This window comes from Mesitornis unicolor, unplaced genomic scaffold (genome assembly GCF_000695765.1).
Source record: "Mesitornis unicolor isolate BGI_N332 unplaced genomic scaffold, ASM69576v1 scaffold12470, whole genome shotgun sequence".
NCBI lineage: Eukaryota > Metazoa > Chordata > Aves > Mesitornithiformes > Mesitornithidae > Mesitornis > Mesitornis unicolor.
In genome coordinates this window covers 28,217-48,709 of record NW_010159206.1, presented here as the reverse complement: position 1 = coordinate 48,709, position 20,493 = coordinate 28,217, and the positions used below count along the sequence as shown (strand labels likewise).

At 35.9% G+C, this 20,493-nt stretch overlaps 2 protein-coding genes across 3 annotated transcripts in view; one reads left to right on the top strand and one right to left on the bottom strand.

The window, feature by feature from the left end:
* The window catches only part of MCPH1 (microcephalin 1), a 90,135-nt gene that overhangs the window by 42,816 nt on the left and 26,826 nt on the right, over positions 1–20,493 (bottom strand). The window lies entirely within an intron of this gene.
* Positions 1–20,493, top strand: part of ANGPT2 (angiopoietin 2) — a 42,150-nt gene that overhangs the window by 7,022 nt on the left and 14,635 nt on the right. For both annotated transcript variants that reach the window (XM_010185923.1, XM_010185931.1), the window contains exons 2-4: positions 15,063–15,218; positions 17,371–17,492; positions 19,070–19,302. In XM_010185923.1, coding sequence (XP_010184225.1) covers positions 15,063–15,218; positions 17,371–17,492; positions 19,070–19,302 — 511 coding nt within the window. The remainder of the gene's footprint in view (positions 1–15,062; positions 15,219–17,370; positions 17,493–19,069; positions 19,303–20,493) is intronic.

Sequence of the window (20,493 nt, the reverse complement as noted above, 5' to 3'; positions counted from 1 at the left end):
TGTTTACAAAGCTCAGCAAACATCCTGCAATTTGTATGATTAGGAGATATCTGTTCTCATTCCAACTTCCAGCTCATTGTGGCTTACCCTGGACAGGGAGAGGGAAGCTACAGGAACTCTTCTGCTGTCTTTATACTGCCCATTCAAAGCTTTATTAGTTTATCTAATAATCTTCCAGGAGGTCATAACAATGTCTTGCTGCTAAAAAGAAAAGGCAGACAGAATATGCCATGTGCTCTCTGTTAACTTCTCTCTCTGTTAGTAAAAGTACGGATGAAAATTAGTATTCTTCATGGAGTTACATTATTCACAAAAGCTGTAGGGAGTGAAACATTTTCCTCTCCGGATGAGCGCATACTTCAGCATTCTTAGATGACAGCAACTTACTTTTCAGTTCAGCTCTCTCTGGAGATTCCTGTTAAACCCAAGCAGCATATAGTACCCTAACTTTGCTCTAACTTCCTTTAATACTGTAGGGAAGAAAAAATATATTTTCAGTTTATTTGTCTCAGGCATCATGATAAAGCTTAAAAAAAAAAAGGAAAATATATAGGGTTCCTTTACCCACTGAGAAACAACGTATCAACTTTCTATCAGTGATTTTGATCAGGGATTAAAATCAGTGTGTTGTGATAACACAGCTGAGAGGTTAACAGACTATTGCATTGAATAGCTAGCTACAACATCTTAAGGTTCCAGAAGGGGTGGGGGAAAGCCTTGCTTGATACATTACAGCTCTCTTGATGTTATCAACTAAAGCTCTTTAAGAGGCATTCAGTATTTAGACTCTATATTTGTTTTTTAATAAGGTGATTATCAAGAAATAGAAAATAGCTACATGCATTTCAAAAGCTGTGCTAAAGCATACATGAGGACCAGAGAATAAAGTCAAAACTAGCATATTACAGCATTCCGGTGTGGTACAGCATAATCAGTCACACAACTGCTGTCATTTGAGCTGCTTCAGAAGCAATGTTTTAGTATGCTTTTGAATAAAGTGTTTGTTAAAACCACATGAAAACACACTAGGCAAACCTTTGATCGTTATCACTCCACTTAATAGAACTTTTTGACAGTGGGAAAAAAAGGCAAAAAGTTCTCATTTTTGGAGAAAGAAAAATTGTATCTATTGAAAAATGGTAGAATCTTCTTCAGATCTCTAGTATAGAAATGACTGAGCAGTGTATCAAGCCCTGTTCAAACAAGAGCTTTGCAGACCTGTTCATTCTCACGTGGCAAGCATCAGGAGTCATTCACCTCGTGCACTCATGGTATCAGCTTCATCGCTATGCTTGCTTTTTGGGTCAGGCCTGCACCTGACATGCATGATCCTGAAAGGAAAAAGTCTCTTTTGTTCCATTCTGTCAGGGTGTGGGAATGGGGAGACACCCAGCTCAGCGGAAAGGACATTTCCTGGGCAATAGGCATAGCCCTTACCCCAGCAGCAGCTCCCCTACATATGATATGACGTCAGTGCACCAGAGGCCTGCCTTTCATCATATGACCTGATGTAGTCTTACATGGAGGTAGCTGAGTAAGCCAAGAGATTTAATTTTGATAGCTGGCACCTAAAATCCTTTTATATTCCCCCAAAGAACTTGTAGAGATCATACTAAGATGCTTCAAATGCTTCCTTTAGGTCCTTTCACAGAATCACAGAACGTTAGGGATTGGAAGGGACCTCAAAAGATCATCTAGTCCAATCCCCCTGCCGGAGCAGGAACACCTAGATGAGGTTGCACAGGAAGGCGTCCAGGCGGGTTTTGAATGTCTCCAGAGAAGGAGACTCCACAACCTCTCTGGGCAGCCTGGTCCAGTGCTCTGTCACCCTCACTGAGAAGAAGTTTCTTCTCAAATTTAAGTGGAACCTCCTGTGTTCCAGTTTGTGTCCGTTACCCCTTGTCTTATCATTGTTTGTCACCGAGAAGAGCCTGGCTCCATCCTCGTGACACTCACCCTTTAAATATTTATAAACATGAATGAGGTCTCCCCTCAGTCTCCTCTTCTGCAAACTAAAGAGACCCAGCTCCCTCAGCCTTTCCTCATAAGGGAGATGTTCCACTCCCTTGATCATCTTTGTAGCCCTACGCTGGACTCTCTCCAGCAGTTCCCTGTCCTTCTTGAACTGAGGGGCCCAGAACTGGACGCAATATTCCAGATGCGTTCTCACCAGGGCAGAGTAGAGGGGGAGGAGAACCTCTCTCGACCTACTAACCACCCCCCTCCTGATACACCCCAGGATGCCATTGGCCTTCTTGGCCACAAGGGCACACTGCTGGCTCAACATTATCTTCCGTACAACAATTTTCTGCCCAATTTCCATTTGCAAGGTGTAACCACCTGCAAGTTAGTAGTTCAGACTCACAGTTCTGAAGTGCAATATATACCACCCCTTTAAGAAGAATATGCCAATAGGTCATGAAGCGGTAACCTAATTTTTCCACAGTATCAGCTGACAACTGACAATCTCAGCTGTGCAAAAAGTCAACATTCAACCATCAGAGAAGCTGCACATCAAGGCTGAGATATATGCAGCAATGAAAAACACACCTGCCATACTTTCATATTGCATTAACATGTATCCTGTCCATTCAAATAATGAAATATTCAAGAAAATTCCCTTGTGAAGACTTAAGGAAACAATTTCCATGTTTTTGCTTTTCTTTTCAGAAAGATTTTCTGTAAATAGGGTAATTCAGCTATTCAAAGGGAACACCAATTTCCCAGTTCTTAATACAACTTTAAAAATATGGATAAAGCAAAAGACAGCTTAAGTGAATGAGTGAAAACAGATGAAATATTGTATTTTTCTGCTTCTAAGGAATTGACTTAAATAAAACTAAACTTCCTTGCGTGAGGTCTGAACTTTGACCATATTAACTATCCCTGTGTTTTTCACATACGACAAACTTGCATCCCGATGCCAGATTTTCTGTCAGATATAATGGCTGCCTATAAAGTAATAGTAAATTTTAAAACCCTGTTGTAACTGCTACTGCAGCCTTACTGGGAATGTTTTCTGAAAACTGCTCTGACTTGATGAAACAAAGTTCAAATAACTGGAAGGTAAATCCCAAGACTAATAACCTAACCCTTAGAAAGAGCATAAACTGCAACAAATAGAAACAATATGACCATGTTGAAATCTTACCACATACAAGCATGGATTCTGACAATTACAGTTTAGCAGCTATGGAAAAAAGTTTAAATAGAGTTAATAATACCCTAATTTTTCCCCCCTGACACATAAGTTTATTTGACTTGCATCTAGAGAAAACTTATCCATGTCTTGAGTTCAGCATCTTTATTATGGTGAACTTTATTATTTTAAAAAGTCTCTAAGGACAGCATACAAAAACCTAGCTCCACTCTAAGCAAGCAGAAAAATTCCCACTGACTTCTTAGTGTAATTGAGTTCCATCTGATGAATCTAAAAACTCATTTGTCTCAAAAGATAAAACCTTTTTTCTTTTTTTTAACTATTTGGAGTTGATTGATAATGGAGTAAAACAGTAAATCAGATGCGTGCTTTATGGCTTGCTTCATGTGGACTAACTCTTAACTAGTCAGGATGCTGTTGGAATAGAAAAAGAGAGTCATAATTTTAATCACAAGGAAATACACATTTTCCTTCTCTTGTCCCTCTCAAGTCCATGTGGGAGTAACATTTCCCAAGAGTCTCATACAGTCAAGTCCTTCACACTCACCATTTTCCTCACTGAATTTCCTTCCAACTTCACAATGTTTTTTAACCTTCAAGCCAACCAGACAATACCTTCCCTCAGCTGGCTTTAAGAACAGTCTTCCAGCCTCCTTTTGCAGCTCATTGCCTTTATGAATTCCTATCCCCGACACATCCATTTTTAAAAATTCTGTTCACACAGATTCAGTTCCTTAAGACCATTCAGTGTCCTGGTTGTTCAGTCTGAACTCCCTTTTCTCTACATTGTCATTCAGGAGTCTGGATTATTTTGGCCTTGTTGTTAAATTTCTTTTTAACCCCCAGCTATCCTGGGTATTGACAGCTGCTTTTTCTGGGTAGCTGCAGGCAGTATCAATGACATTGTACTTTTTCCAGTTCTAGATGTGGTTATTCATCTTGAGAGCAGTCTTGTATCCAAGGGAATCTCTTGACAGTGTATTTAAAAGTCTCCCTCTTCAGTGGCCCACCCCATCAGATCTTGACAGACAGGGACAGTTTTCTCCCATAAAATACCCACCCTATAGTGCATAGCTTTGATTCTCAGCCATTTTTGCCGAGATTTCCTCCTCTTCTGTTATAATAAATACCAATAGCTTTATTTCTTTTGAGAGGATCTGGCTCCAGTTTCTTGTCTTCGTAAAAGGCTACCAACTGGCAGCTGCCTGGCTTCAGGAGCACTGACTGGAGCTCAGCTCAAGAGCTGACTTCCCATCACTGCCCGAGTGCTCTGTGGGGCACCAGAGACAAAGAGCAACTTTTGGAAGCAATGGATGGAAAGACTTTTCTTCTTGGTTCTGTTCCAACAAACTGAACTGCCTGCTTTTAGATGGATAGTCCTAGCGATAGAGGCACAAAAATGTATTTTTAATCAGGATTACATAATTTTAAATATTTTTTTTTCTGTATCACACACTACATTTTGTTTCTGCAATATGCTGCCTATACATACTGATCTCATTTCCAAATATTTGTGTTTGTCCACTCTTAGCACCATAGGTTCCTGTTTTATCTTTCAAGCATGGAATTCCTCAGAAGCTTTTGCTTTAAAGACTCTTAACTCTGCTAATGAAACAGCAAAGGGAAATAAGTAAGTGACATTTAACAAGAACATATTGAGATGCTCAGTTTTTTAACTAAGCATAGGTGACCACCTGAACTTCCCTTACTTAAGGCAGCACTTTCGTAGTCATAGTCAAGTCCATTTTGGCTTAGGGATCCTGCTTCCTCTGCCCAGTGTTTTGGAAACCTCAGGGAAGCTGACAGGTCTGGTGCAGAAGCAGGGAAATTTCAAATAGGTGATGAAAATATAAGCAGGTTTTCAGATACACCACCTCCCCTGTTCATCTCTCATATTAGCAATGGAAACAGTGGAGAGAAAGATGCAGCATGTCTTAAAAAACACTACAGCACTTAAGAAAGGAAATGACCTTTTTCTTTCTTTTGGCAAATTATTTTGGAAAATTGGTGCGTGAGTTCTTAGTAGAAAAATTCAGTCCTTCAAAACTAGAAATCAGCAGCTGACGTGTACCGTCTCAAAGTCTTGAGCATTCAAAAATTGGCAGGCCTCCAGCTCAGATGACTGGTTCTCTGTTGGTAGCATCATCATCACTGAGCATCATCATCGTCAAGAAAAAAATCTTGTAAAAGCTCTATAAACTATATTTAGAAGCCAGCGTGTTGCAAAGTTTAAGAACTACTCGAAATGCTTTCAGTTTCCTTTATCTGTGAAGTTTAAAAAAATATCTACTGATTGTTCAGGCTGAAAGATGCTCTGTGAACGCAGCTTTGACACAGGAGACACCCAGTTTTATAGCTTGCAAGAGGGATTAATTGTGTTCCACAGCTTCCTAACTAGTTTGATCCTTGAACTCCGAATCATTCTTCCTTCTGGTTGGAAGTGGAATGCAAGGTGACTGCTTCCCTGGAAAGCAATGCTGAGAATGAACTGTGAATGCCTAGCTCTTTTTCACTTCCCCAGTAATGTATTTTGAAAAGAGGAATTTTCTTCTTATTTCCTCAAAAAATTGCACTATGGTTCTCTCCACCACATCATGAGCTATTCTTTGAAACAGGCTCTCTTGTTGAAAGAGGAATTCATTAAAAAAATCACCTGATATTGTAAATTGAGATTAAAAAAATGGTTTTGCATTGAGAAAAATCTGTGATGGATACATTCGCTAATATTTCATAAAGTTTAGAAGGGTACATAGCCATTGTCTTTTGTGAAAAATGTTTAAGTTCCTCCTCCAGCATACCTGATTGTAAATTTATTTCAGCTCCCCCTTGCTCAGTGGAATTCTAAAAATACACAAATGGGAAAGGATTACTCTAGATCTGGAATAGCAAGTGTTTATTCAAATGTGGGCTTTTTAGGGCAGAATCTCATCTTTACGAGCCTGGTAAAGTCCTGATTCCCTGATGGTAGCATGCAAGTACAAAATATGACTGAAAACACATAGGCTTGTCTCCAAAAAGTCTGACTATTCAATTTGTAAATTATAGCCCAATGCTCTAACCTAGTATTTAAAAATTAAATATCAATTGGCAGTATTTCTTATACTGCTCATAAATAAGAAATCCCAATTTTGAATGTCAGTGGCATGTTACACATAACAAGGAATACTTATATTCATTTCAGTGAATGGCAGAAGCATCATTGGCTTCTTGTCTTCCTGGCTTCAGTGCTACTGAATTGAGGCAAAATGCCATTCATGACTCACACTATTTATTTATTCTTTATTTTTAGACTAATGGGAACTTCATGAATTCCTTCCCTGATTTCTAAGAGAAATACCACCTAGCTGTGATCTTGAAAAAGTGATTCAGAATCTTAGATTACTGCCTTAATGAATACTCAACTCTCAATGTGAATGGTTAATCACCAAATAATTCATTTTAGTTCCGAAGATATTGTTGTTAAATTTTGATTTTAAAATATTTTCTTACCCTTATAGAAATTCACCCTATTAACAGATTTGTTAAGTTAGTTTCTATTAACAACACTTTTTTGAAATCTCAAGTATATTTTTAATTTGCAATTTTACTTACATCTCCTAAAAATGCACTGTAAAAAGTACATGCATCACATATAGTAAAATGAACCATCCCCCAAGTGACAAACCACGTGAGAACATATTCCCAGTTAGGAAAGCAGCAGTGCAATGTCACATGTACAAAGCAAGCTCAGTGGTTGCATTGGTGGGAGCTCAACTCTAAGGTAGCCTTTGGGATAGTTTCCGCTCTCAAAGCCTCTTCCCTTTTCCTATGCACTCTTTTGCTTTTTGAGGTCATCATTTTGATTGTAGCTTTTGTAGTTGCACATAGTAGAAAGTACGATCATGCTGTAATACCTTTTAGTATTAGGTACAAAATACTTCCCACCAAGAACACAGAGTGAAAGTCATGCTCATAAATATTTATGCAGACAATGAAGGCATTTAATGCATTTAGTTTGATGTTATATTAATGAAATATTTGGGTTTTATTCATGTAGATTATTGTCAATGAAGGGGGAGGAATTTTTTCCTTCTGTTAGAAAGTATAAATTATAAAAGCATAACAACTTCCTCTGAATGAGATGAAATCAGACATAAAAAGAAGTTGGTAAACTTTCAATTACTGCACAAGTGGCATTAACTGAACCATCTCCCATGTACAATTTACTCTAAAGTCTGTATTTACTATTTTAAGAGTTAGCATTTAAACCGTTACTTTATTAAACAATTTTAGCTTGAATATTTTCCAATAAATCACTGCTCGCTTTCAGCTAGTATTCATTTATGATGTTACTTTCACCTTTTGTTTGCTGACAGGAAAATGAGATAAGAGAAAAATCTTAGCTGGAAGTCTGGACAGGCAGACATGCTCGATGGGGCATGTAAGAAGCTAATCGCGTAGAGATATCTCAAGCATTCCCATATACATTCCCAAAAGATTTTTTTTCCCCTCCCTTGAGAAACAACACATAGTCCACTGGGACTTCCTGCCCCAGGAAAAGAAAAAAAAATTAAAAAAAAGAGAGAGCGAGCTAGAGAGGGGAAAAAAAAAGGCAATTGAAAATACATGATCCCTTTTTTCTTCTGCAGTGTACTCATTTTTCCAGAGTTACAAGCTACTAAAATTGATAATTGACCTTCAGAAAACAGATAAATATTTTATTAAAAGCTGATTTAAAACAGCTTAAGGTCTGATTGATGGGGATTGATACAATGCCCTTAAAGATGTGTTCCCTTAGGTCTGTCAAGAGAAATGGATCTCGGAAGGGATAGTGATTCCACTTTTATTCTAACTTTTAAGCAGTAGGAACACTGATAGACTGTGAAAACAAGTATGAAAAGCTATTTTAAAGCAAACAAAACTGTCTACAAGACTGACATTTTAACAGTATTTTGTCTTCATAACACCGATAACATTGCAGTGATGTGGGAAGACAAATATAAGCACACTTGGAGAGCCTGGCTATGTTGTTCCATTCATTACACACATGCAAATTAAACAGTATTTGTGGCATATATATGTAGGTAAAATACTTCATGTTGCCTATATGAAATGCTATGATGAAATTATAACAGTGTTTTCTTCTTTTTAAAAGACTACATTACATTTCACTGTTATCTATGCTCAGTAGGATCCAAAAAGATACTTTCATCCCAAGAAACCCTTCCTAGTGGGCAGACTTCAATTATACTACAAAAAAACAATTTACATATTTAGTATTTTAACTGAAAGTGAAGTCTGTTAATATAGTCTTTGACAAAACTCTATTTTCTGTCTTCATATACAAAAATGTACCTGTGAATCAGAGGTTTAAGAATTCTGTGGCTTGTATGGGCGACCTTCTACAATGAGACAGTTGCACATTGACACAGTTAGAAAAAAAACATTTCAAATTATGGGCTAAATTCTACTTCAGATGACTCATGAAGAAACCAGACGTGGCCACAATCCAAAGAACGCTGCCACTCTGAAACAAGGGCAAGGCAACTGGGTTAAAGATAACTCAAGACATCTGAAGTATGAGAAGTAGGAAGGTCTCATCTGTACTCTAAAAAAGTATTCAGAAAAAGGACTGGTGAGACTCATCAGTTTTCTTATTTTGCCTTGTCACTAAACAAAAATTGATTATGGATGCTTAACTCCATTTTCTGTCTTGCTCACTTTTGTGTATAAACGAAACATCTTAAGGAAAAATATGTCAGGCTGATGACCACAGGTCTTGGAAGGGCTGATTAAGTTCCTTTGGTTTAAATTCACAAAGATAAGATTTGAATACAGCACAGGACATTTTTATTGGAGATACAAGAGCAGTAACTCAAGAAGCTTTCGACAGTTTAATATATGTCAAACACCATAGCTTCAAGGCATATTTAAAACATGTCTAGCTGTAAATGTTGTATTTTTTGTTGCTAGGTTTTCTACTAGCTTTACTCCACTTTTGTAAATTCGAAACCAAAATTAGAGGAAAAACACCATGGATGTCATTATCCTTGCAATTTTATCTATATCTACATTAGACGACTATGCATGTAGTATGTGTTGCAATACAACCTGTTTGATACTTCTGCAAGTTCTTTTGAATTATTCTGTAAATTAATTGCTAAGCACAATCAAGGTCTGAATAGAAATAGCTGTTTCTCATGGAAATCTCGCGCATTTTCATTGGTTTTCTGACTTGAAAATTTGAAGAAAGCTCGTTTTAGTTAAATTATTTCATATTTATCAGACCACCACTGCCAAGAATATGAAGGATCTAAAACTTGAAGTTAATGGCAAGAGAACAATCAGTTGTCACTGCAATCAGAGGAAGATAATGACCCTCACACGCACTGATATCCTTAGGAGAATATTTGGCAAAGTCTGTATTTAAAACTCTAGCATACAGTTTTAAATCACATTACTTCTTAAAAGAACTTTTCTACACTATCAACAGTCACAGTTATCTTAGCAACAGTTTTGACATCAAGAAGAGATCCACAATCCATAAACTTGACAGGAAATTGTCCCTTGTTTTCTTTTAGGTTAGTGCCCCCAGGCTTAGTCAAAAGTCCAACAACAAATGTCAGAGCTGGTGCAAGGAAGGGAGGAGGAACACGTGGCTGGGTCATGGAGGCGTATGATGTATCAGCTTCATACAGTATATCACATGTAGGAGTTGCTGAGTTTATGGGGCTAATGACATTTTTCACGTAACGAATCTGCTGATCCAAATACAGGGCTGCAGAGATATAACTGCAGATAAACTTTGACCTCTTTGCTATTTCTCCTAGCAGGTACAGTTTTAGAATGGATGCATTATTGTAAGAATAAAGATTAGCTTCAGATTTCAGTAGACAAGTTGTGAGAAAGCCTAAAAAAAGTGCTCTTGGAATTTTCTCAAACTTATAGATGAATAACTTGAAAATGGTAAATTGCTTAGTCTAGTAAACCATATTTGAATCAAGAAAAAATTGTCTTGGGGATGGATATATCTTAGTGATCATGCAGCTCCAGCCATCTACCTAATTCTTCTAGAGGACACAGCACTGTGTAGAAACTCATGATTAACACTGCCCCTCTCTCTGAAAATAAATGTTACACTGGACAGAATTAGATTATAAACATTAAGAAAATCATCAAACTTTCTTTGGAAAAACTGCTCCAATAACTGACATATTGTATAAAATGAAACTAGCAGCCAGTACCATTTGTACCACTTACATGGGGTAGCATTTGGCAAAGAAGGGATGTATTTATTCATATAATTACAAATGCTTCCAGGAAAATGACTGTTTAATTAGTATATTCTAACCATTTGGCAGCAAAGAACAAAAGCAAGACCTCAAGTTAATGTGTCTACAAAATGCACAAATACGTTATTGATTCTTTGGAAAATTGTTCTGTAGCTCGGACAAAAACTACATGATAGCAATCAGGAAGGTTCTTCATTTAAATAAGAATTGGCAGTCCTTCATAAAAGGATTAATGCCATCTCTGCCAACAGTTAGAAAACAAAAATTTCATCTACCACATACTCTACATGTTGTATTTTATTTCTTGCCAATTTAAAGCTTGCTTTAAAAAAGGCAATATTGACTATAAAAGCTATGTTTTGGAATGTGCTCCAATATGACTGATCTGTCCTTGATGTTTTGGCAACTTAACTAAAGTATTTTTGTCAAATTATACGGTTTTATATGATTTGAAGTAATAAAACGTGACAGCCCCAAATTGATGATCTGAGAGAATTTTTTCTCTCTAAAAGCGCATCACCTTAACTGTATTACAAACCTTAATTGTCAAATTATTTATTTCAATATTCCCAGCCATTTCTGCAATTGCAGCATACTTTAGGAGACTTTTTCCCATCTGTGCTTTCATTTTTTTATTCACTTTCTTCAAAAATACATGCCAGCCAAAATCTTACACAAAACCCAGAATGTTTCATAAGAAAAATCCCATGAAGAATCACTGAAATGCTATCAACTAACCCTTCTCTCAAATTGCATGTATTAATACCACTTTCCCTCTCCCCTGCAATTTCTTTAAGATGGGATTTCTTGATTGACTTACTCTCTCAGAATCTCTGAAATAAAATGCATCACTAATAGTCAGCTATTAGGTTTTGACAATTACTTTGTCCAAAATAACCATCATGAAATCAAAGTTAACATAGACACAAGTCTTATATGCCAGGTATTAATTGAATTAAAAAGAGATTAAAATTTATCTTCCCATTACTAGCCATGTGGCAAGGGAGAAATCTGGCAAATAAACCCTGCTGCAACTTCCAGATTTGAGCAGAATGTTGGAGAAGACAGACATGCTGTTTAAACCAAACTGCCAAGCTTCTGAAACCTGGATGGGGACTGAACCATCTCATTCCATTGCCCTTTCGTCTTGTAAATGCCCCAAGCTATTCTCTCCCTTTCAGAAATTCTGCGTGTGCTATGGCTTTATAAAGGAAGGAGGCTCCTTGGCAGGAGCTGATGGGCAGTGCTCTACAATGAAGTGTGCCACAAAGAACAGCAGCCTTGCAGAATGGCTGCTAATCCTCAGTGTGGTTGATGAAGCTCAGCCTCAGCTGCCTTAGCTGGAGCCTATATTGAGAAAGATGTTCAACCCTGGCTCTCAGGGAAACCCAATAGCCTTTATTTCCAAGAGTATTCAATGGGAACACGTTCTGCTCTCAAGCCAGTTGGAGATCATGGGCATTTTGGATGAAAGTAATTATTTTATTCATCTTTGAAGAAAGATGAAAGTAAGCACCTGCCACTAAAAAAAATAATTATTAAAGGTAGTTGTAAAAAGTTCTAGTTTCTACAGTTTGTACGATGAAGAGAGAGGAATATATGCAAAAAGGAATGAGAGTATACCTTGGTTCAGGTCAGGAAAAGAGATTTTATGATGTGTACATGCAGAGGATGCAGAAAAATGGGAGAGGATTAGTGAATATGAAGGAAAGAACAGGAGGGGTTTATGTAATTGTGCTTTGTAGGGTTTTTAGGGAAAAAAAAAACCAAGAAGCTCCAAAGCCACATAATGGGGCAATATAATTTTGATGCTTCATGTTACTCTAAATTAGAACAAATGAAACTGGCTTTAATTCTTAAAATAAATCCCTTTTGATGTTCATATTTCATGCTTTCAAGTAAGCACAAATAGCATATTCCCTAAGTTACTTATTTCATAGTTTTCAGTTGAAAAATAGATGTGAAGACAAACTGTTAACCTGGAGTCAAGAGATTTAGAATACATCACATGAATGAGATATTATTTGGAAAGGGTTAGATACTTGGAGATAGGCTTATACTTACAGATATTCAAATAAGATAAATTATGAAAATACAGATCAGTGTGTCCAAACAAAACTGCTTTCTATGGTTGCGAGGATAGTGACAAGCAGTATAAAATCTGGCAACCAGAACCACCAGATGCCTTAAATTGTAATCACGGGTTTTGCGTACTGTAATCAAGCAACCTTACAGCTGTGTGTTTTAACTGGACAATTGCCTAAGCCACCATAAAATGTTTACCTTACCTTTAAGCCCAGAATTAACTCACTTTCTAGTAGTGTGGTTTGGAATAACTCAGCGATAACATTTTCAAAGAAGACATGCAGGTCCGTAATCCTATTTGCAGAGATGACTTTCCTCAGATTCTTATTCTGATCTCTCTCCAGTGAACAAGGAAACAACCTTGAAGAATGAGGTTATTATCCACAATTATTTTATGAAAGAACAAAAGCTCTTCATCAGTATTTCTTTGTTCATCTATTTATTGCCTTCTTTCTTTTTTCCAGGAGACTTTTTTCTAAATTAAACAAGACACAATATTTTAAATGCTTTCTCATATGGTAGCTCTCTGATACCTGAGATGACTTTTTACCTCTGTATGTCCTTTTTTTTTTTCTCCTAGTGTCCCTTTGAAATGCAGGTGTGCATTGAGTCTGCTATGCAAAGCCATATCCTTGATCTTTACAAAAGCTTTACAATACCTAACTGTGGTACTGAGGCAAATAAAATATATTTTGGACATGTCCTTTCATTTTCTTCTAACAGAGGTACATTTCAGCAAAGGTCTTTTCCAAGTTGTCTATAATGATGTCCATTTCTCCAGCCTCAGTTGCTAAAGTTAATTTGGACTCATATAAATTCTTCAATCTCCAGATGTCTAGCCCTTTCAGAGGGACACATATTAATTGTTGCTCTTGGTCTTCACAGAGCAGCATCTAAGTTTAGTGAAAAATTACTTATTTTTATCTATATAAAAGCCTTCAGAATTTTGCACATCTCCTTGGACTATGGTGCACTAAACACCATCTTATGCTGCTTTTTAAATTAAATTACCACTATACTCTGACATCTCATATCCTAATAATCAAGAACCAAAGACGTCTTATGACACAATTAAAAGTCACTGATCTTAGTTCAGCAGAAAAGAAGCAGCTGCCCTAAAACATGTCACCAAAGTTTTTTTAAAAAATCCAACATATTTGGTCAAATTAGATTTGTCTCCAAGTAGGGAGGCTTTTGACAATGAGGAGTGTCCAGGAGCAAAAGATAACACTTCAGAACTGGTCCTGTGAATAGGGAACAACTCTAATTGCCATATTGTAATGGCGATTGAAGATATCCATGTTAAATTATCATGCCACAACCCAGTTGACTGTATACCTTTAGTATTCAAAAAGATTGTTACACAAAGAACATCTAATGTCTAAAACCTAGTTTTAAATCCTTGTAGTACCTCTGAGAAATAAGCACACTTATACAGCAGTATAGTAGGTGTGGGTCAAAGCTTGTGCCAGGTCCAAAATCTCTGTTGTGCATTGCAGTTCACCAGCTGCATGGGGAGAATGGAGTGAACAAATACAGCTTTGAAAGTTTGGTCACACTGGACAAAAACAAATAATGCTAACTTCAAACTAAGACTGTATTTCCAGTTTTAGAGGTTTTAACTTCTTACTACTCCCTATTTTCATTTGCTACTTTTAAAAAATAATTGTGAATTCAGGAAAAGAAAATATGCCCAGCCTTGCTCAAGTACTATTTAAGGGGAAAACATTCCAAGTTGATAGATCTGCCAATTATCTTCAGCTAGTCAGAAGTGCAATGGCTATATCTGAACAGTGGTTTGGTAGAATATTTAATCATAGGCTGGTTTTTTTTTTCTGATATAGTTAGCCATAAAATAATGGCTACTTAGTTCCTCGCTTTCTTTGAAAGCAGTGTACTCTTTTATAAAATGACTTATTATAAAAAGCCTTATTAGTTTAGACACAGAAATTACTTCAGAACCAAGTATTTAAAACAGTTGTTGCATTCCTATATATTAAGCATTTAAAGTATTTGTAGGTTTTCCTGCAGTTTCATGCCTTTATTTGAAATTCTCTCTGATAAAAATGTGCACATAACAGTGTTAAATGACATCTGACCTCTTCTCTGACTCCTAGTCATGTGATGAAAAATGCTTTTGAAAATATTTAAGTCTAGATACAGGAAGATGACTAAACTCCTAAGCTTTTGTCTTCTAAAAAATTCCCAGTGCTGCCAAAGCTGGTGAAGCTCCTCTGATGGTTACAATGGTGAGAGCACTAAGGCAGAAAAGCTTCCAAGCACCCGCAAGCATTCCCACCGCTGTATCTTCAGCCTACCTCCTGCAAATCTCTGTTCCTGCCACTTTCCTGAAGAATGGATGGCCACACATTCCTTGTCATATTTGCCCTTCCTCTCACAGAGCTTAACATCGGGAAACTTCACATAAATGCATAACAGACAAGAAACAAATTTGTTTAACAAGGCAGCCAGCAGGCTTACTGTACTACCCCCTCTTCCAACATTTAAAGAATGCAACTATCTTCTCTCTTTCCTTTCCCATGTAGCTTGAGAATTACATCCAAGACAATATGAAGAAAGAAATGGTAGAGATCCAGCAAACTGCAGTGCAGAACCAGACTGCAGTAATGATTGAAATAGGCACAAACTTACTAAATCAAACAGCTGAACAGACCCGCAAATTAACAGATGTTGAAGCACAAGTAAGTAATGAATTTCAACCTAAAAATGCTTCTGCTTCCCAAACACCTACAATGATACATTTAACATAGTTTAGTGTTTTTACAGTTTAGTGTTACACTAGTCCCTTCAACAATTAGAAGTCAATCATTATAATCAACAGCTCTACTCATCTTAATGAAGCATTAGAATTTGGTGAAACATAGTTCCATCTCAAGCCTGCTGTTGTCACTTGAAAGACCTCCATTACAGTGGGATAACACTAAGTCCAGCAAGACAATTCTTACATTCATCTTTGGAGATAATGTACTTAAAACTACTATACTATATCCAAGCATCAGTTGGGTACTAGTGTGCTTTTATACAAACCTCATTGTATATCTCTGTTGATTATTCACCTCTCACCACCAGGTCTTAGCTAAAAGACTTCCTTCAAACTGCCTTTGTTTCATTTACCAGGTGAATTGCTGTTTTACATTTAAATTTTCTTTTGTATTTTTTAAGACTTCTTATCAAGAAAAAGGTGTCTTTTTAATTAATGTTTTCACAGGTACTGTAAATGGAATAGGAGTTAATTTCCAGCACAACGCACTGTATTATTGTTTTTTAACATAGGGATAAAGAAGTTAATCAGATATGAATCAAGAAAAAACAGAATTAGGAGGAGGCTACTAGAAAAGTGTATCCACAAAAGTAAAATTGCCTACTGTACACATTATTCTCTAAATGATTTCAAACAAAAAATAATGTGTTTATCTTTAATTGCTTTAATTGAAAAGCATTAACTACAATAAGACATTCTGAGAAATAGAATGAAGATTTTAATAAGTTATAAGGACAAGTCCAATCAATGTAGAATGGTATTTATTTGTAGTTTTGCTAACATGGTAGGAAAATCCAGATATATAATTCCAGAACAAAATAATGAATATGGCATGCAGCACATAACATTTTGTATAATGTAAACAGCATGCAAAACCTAGAATTGTTGTTAGACATTTTATAGAATTCACACGATGTATTAAATTACATTTTTTAACCTAAAAAAAGCCTTTGTGAACTTTTTGATAAACTGATAGTTCATAGCTTACAGGCATACTGAAGTTCATCTTCTGATTGCATTATTCAGGAGCCCAGTATTTTACACATGTTGAGAGAATGTATTTATTCGTTCACAGTAATGTCTTTATGGAAATTACTCAGTTATTTTCTGCTTAGAGGAAGAAAATAATCAGTGTAACTTTCCTTCTCTGCTTGAAATTACTGGTGACTGGGTTAAGGGCTTAATTAACAACATAAGGAAATTAACCAAACAGTTGCTCTCTCAAGGACGCTTACTTTTGGCAACAGTTTTCAATTGCATTTAAGTGTGAAATCATGTCCTGAATGACTGTTTAATATGAAGGACATGAGTAATCAATTCTTCCTGCCAAGGAAAGCCAAATTCTGCTGAATTAAAAAAAGCTGTTCTAAAACAATGAGAAAATATTTCTAGAAAACATGCCTCAAAGTAATGCAATCTGATACAAACCAAAAAGTATTGTCCATGTTTCCTAATATCTGTATTTCTTCATGTAAAGATACAAATAAATTTAGACAATAAACAATATATATAGAAAAGATAATATTAAAATGCAATGAATGAATCAACACAAATGTGGTTTACATGATAAACACTTTAAAATGTAATTTGCAATTAAGGAAAATAGCTAAGAGGGATCTATCTAGTAATATCAGGACTGGGCCAAGATTTCAGCCAGTGTGAGATATGCACTTTCTTTCTACACCAGATTGAGAAAACAACTCAAATTATTCTCTGAACAACAACCATAAATTAATAGTAGTTCCAGTAAAGAGATAAAAATATAATAACAAAAGAGAAGGTATGACAGCAAAACTAAAAGACACCATAGCTCTCAGCTACTGATCAGAAATGTAGCATACTACTGAAATATTCCCAATGACATATGGTAGTGTAACAAAAAAATGGATACAACCCTGTGTGTTCTTCTTTATTCTCATTCTGTGAGCATTTGTGCCCAAATTAGGTCTTCAAAAATATTTTTTTCATTATAGGCTTAAGTACATATTTGCATTATTTCACAACATAAAAAAATTACAATTTATTTAAAAGAAATGTCTTGATTTTCAAATATTTTTATAATTTTTTTTTAGGTATTAAACCAGACAACCAGACTTGAACTTCAGCTTTTGGAACACTCTCTTTCAACAAACAAACTAGAAAGACAGATTTCAGATCAGACCAACGAGATAACTAAATTGCAAGAAAAAAACAGGTAAGTTTGCCTATCAACCCAATAAAACTCTGTTCCCTGAAGTGACCTTCTAATGGTTTTAGAAACAAAGGTACTCAAGTAGGAAAGTAAGGCCTTGTACAGAAGCTCCACATTCCCAGCTCTGCTCATTATAAAGGTCCTATATGATTAAAGGAAAATCATGCAGGTTTATTATTCATGTGTTCTGTTTATATATAATTCTTCACTATCTTAAGTTCTCATTTACTTAAGGTAAAACTTAAGAACTTAAGGTTAAAACTGAAATACTTCTCAGTACTTCATTTATAGCCAATTCCTATTCCTCTTTAAACTTATCCAGATGCAGTTATGGATTATGTGGTGTGACTGAAACTAAGCTAGTGCAACCACATCTCTATTATTTTATTTTCATGTAGTACATAGCTACCCTAATAAACACTTATGTCATTGCTACAGTTTTTTTCAAACCTGGTGAGAAAAGTCAAATATTGCTCATATTCAACGTTCCTTACTCAAGTCAATCTTTTGAAATTCAAACTGATAACCACCTATTTATTACTCCTGTCCATGTATGTACCCATCTGATGTCCAAAGGCTCATATGTTTTTCAGCTAGTTTCATTTTCATATCACCAGGCTCTTATTTTACTTTTGGCAATAAACAGTTTACAGAGGAATGTAAAAGAAGCAATAACAGTAAGTTCTCCTTCAAAGCCATGTTTTTCAATGAGAACCATATGTGTGAAGTGCTTTTTATTTTAAAAGAATTAGCTTAAAAAAACCAAGAGACGTATTTTGACATTTTTGTTCACTACTCTACTGCATTTATATTCCCTAATGGTTTTATCTACCAGCTTAATAAAAAACAATCATCCTTAGCAAGTGGAAAGCAAAGTACATACTGAATTCTGAAATGTTACTTTTTTGTGTTGAACTCAGCAGACTTTAGGCTACCCTTATAAAACTCATGTAAACAAAAAAGCATTATTTCTCACCTAACAAAATATGATTTGACATTGAGCTAATCTGCTTGAAACGTAATTACAAAGTTTAGGAGTTTCTTCATTAACAGTAATGGATTTTTACATTAACTTCTCCCTTCTGGCCATGCATCTTTTAACATCAACTTTCTCAGAATCTGCATCAAAACAATTACCAATGAAATAATTTTCCAGCCAGTCACCTACTCACACCAGCTCCAGAGCTGGAGATGGGTAACACATCTTCAAGTATCTATTTGCATATTTCCCTGTATTACTACTGTAACATTTATTTAAGTATATATTTTATTATAATTACAGTACATTTGGAAAGCTCATAGGTTCATCTTTAAACAAGTTTTATCTTTTAATAGAATAAAACCATGAAATCTTTCACTATTATGCCTAACCTGGGAGAGAATGGTATAAAAGATACTTAATAGTCATAACTAGTGGTAGCCAAATAAACTCAGCTTTCATTTAGCTTTCTACTGCATGCATAGCATCAGAGAATGAAGTTGAGTATTTATGAAGAAAGAAACTTCTGTAACTTGATTCTCTACATCAGCTCACAATTTGTGGGTTTTTTTTGAGAGCTTAATTGTAGTATTTTGTTTAGTGTTCTAGAAAAAAGAGTTCTTGAGATGGAAGACAAGCACACACTTCAGCTGAAGTCAATAAAAGATGAAAAAGATCAGCTTCAAGTCCTAGTAGCCAGACAGAATTCTATTATAGAGGAACTAGAAAAGCAGTTGGTTACAGCTACAGTAAACAACTCAGTTCTGCAAAAACAGCAACATGATCTGATGGAGACTGTTCATAACTTGCTTACTATGATATCTACACCTAACTGTAAGTAAAAGCAGACATATCATTTGAGTGACATTCTCTAATTTGTGTATATTGTTACCTATAAAGCCTTACAATCACCTTCCTCACACTTCTGCTTCTCAAAAAGCTTTTTTTCTTTTGCCTTAAATTCTGCATCTGAGTTAACTAACCTATTTTTTAAGGGTGGGGAGAACCACAACATTTATGTGGTTTCTTTTCAACATTTTGCTTATCTTCTCTGGTTTACATCAGTTTGCCTGCTCATTTCTCCAATGGTTCAATAAACTAGAGAGAGTACAATTACCCTCACATGGCATTCATTCCTCTGGCTACACACACTCTCTTGCCCATGCACCTAGGTTACACTGCATGATGTAGGCCAGAAGCTTTTCTTCCTGGCTCACAAAGGTTACTTCTGCCACCTCTTGTTACCCTATGCACATAGAGTTGATCAAAGAAAAAACAAATTATTGTGACTATTAAAGACAAAGGAATCACCATTGGTGCAGTTTTTAGCACCTACGTATGTCCCAAACAACAGAAAGCACCATCCAGGGCAGCAGGTACTCCCAAAGGTCCTCCAGTCTTTCACTGAAGCTTCCCTGTTCATCCTAAAAATCCCTTAGCCTAGCAAATTTTATAGGCAATAATCTCACCACTAAATGCCTGACAGCCCAGGGCAGCAACAAATCATAGCCACTGAGCATAGCTTCCAAATTTATGCAGATTCAAATGCTCCATAAAAAAACCCACACAAACCATAAACTGAAAGTTATGGCTAAACAGGTTTTAAACAAATGAGCAAATTCCTTACCTTGAATTTCATATCTGACATGGAACTTTGACAAATTAGGAAGCTATTGCTGTTCTGTATAAAAGAGTAAAGAATCTGGCATGTTTGCCCCTAAAATTCTCAAGGCTGGAAATACACAAGCACATAGAACCTTTTAAAAAAGGATTTAAAATTAAATACTAGGAAAATTTTAAAATAGTTGTCAAAATAGTAAAAAACACTTAAAAAAATAGTACAGATGGACTATGCTACATGACTGTAAGTTGGATCACAGAAAAGGAAAAGGGTATTCGGAAGTCCTTTCTTTTAGTAGTGTCCTAAATAATACAATGTTGTAGGTTTTTCTAAACAAAGTAAATCCCAAGTTTTTTGTCTTAATAACTGACACTATCCCCTTAAATACCATTACCAAGGCTGCA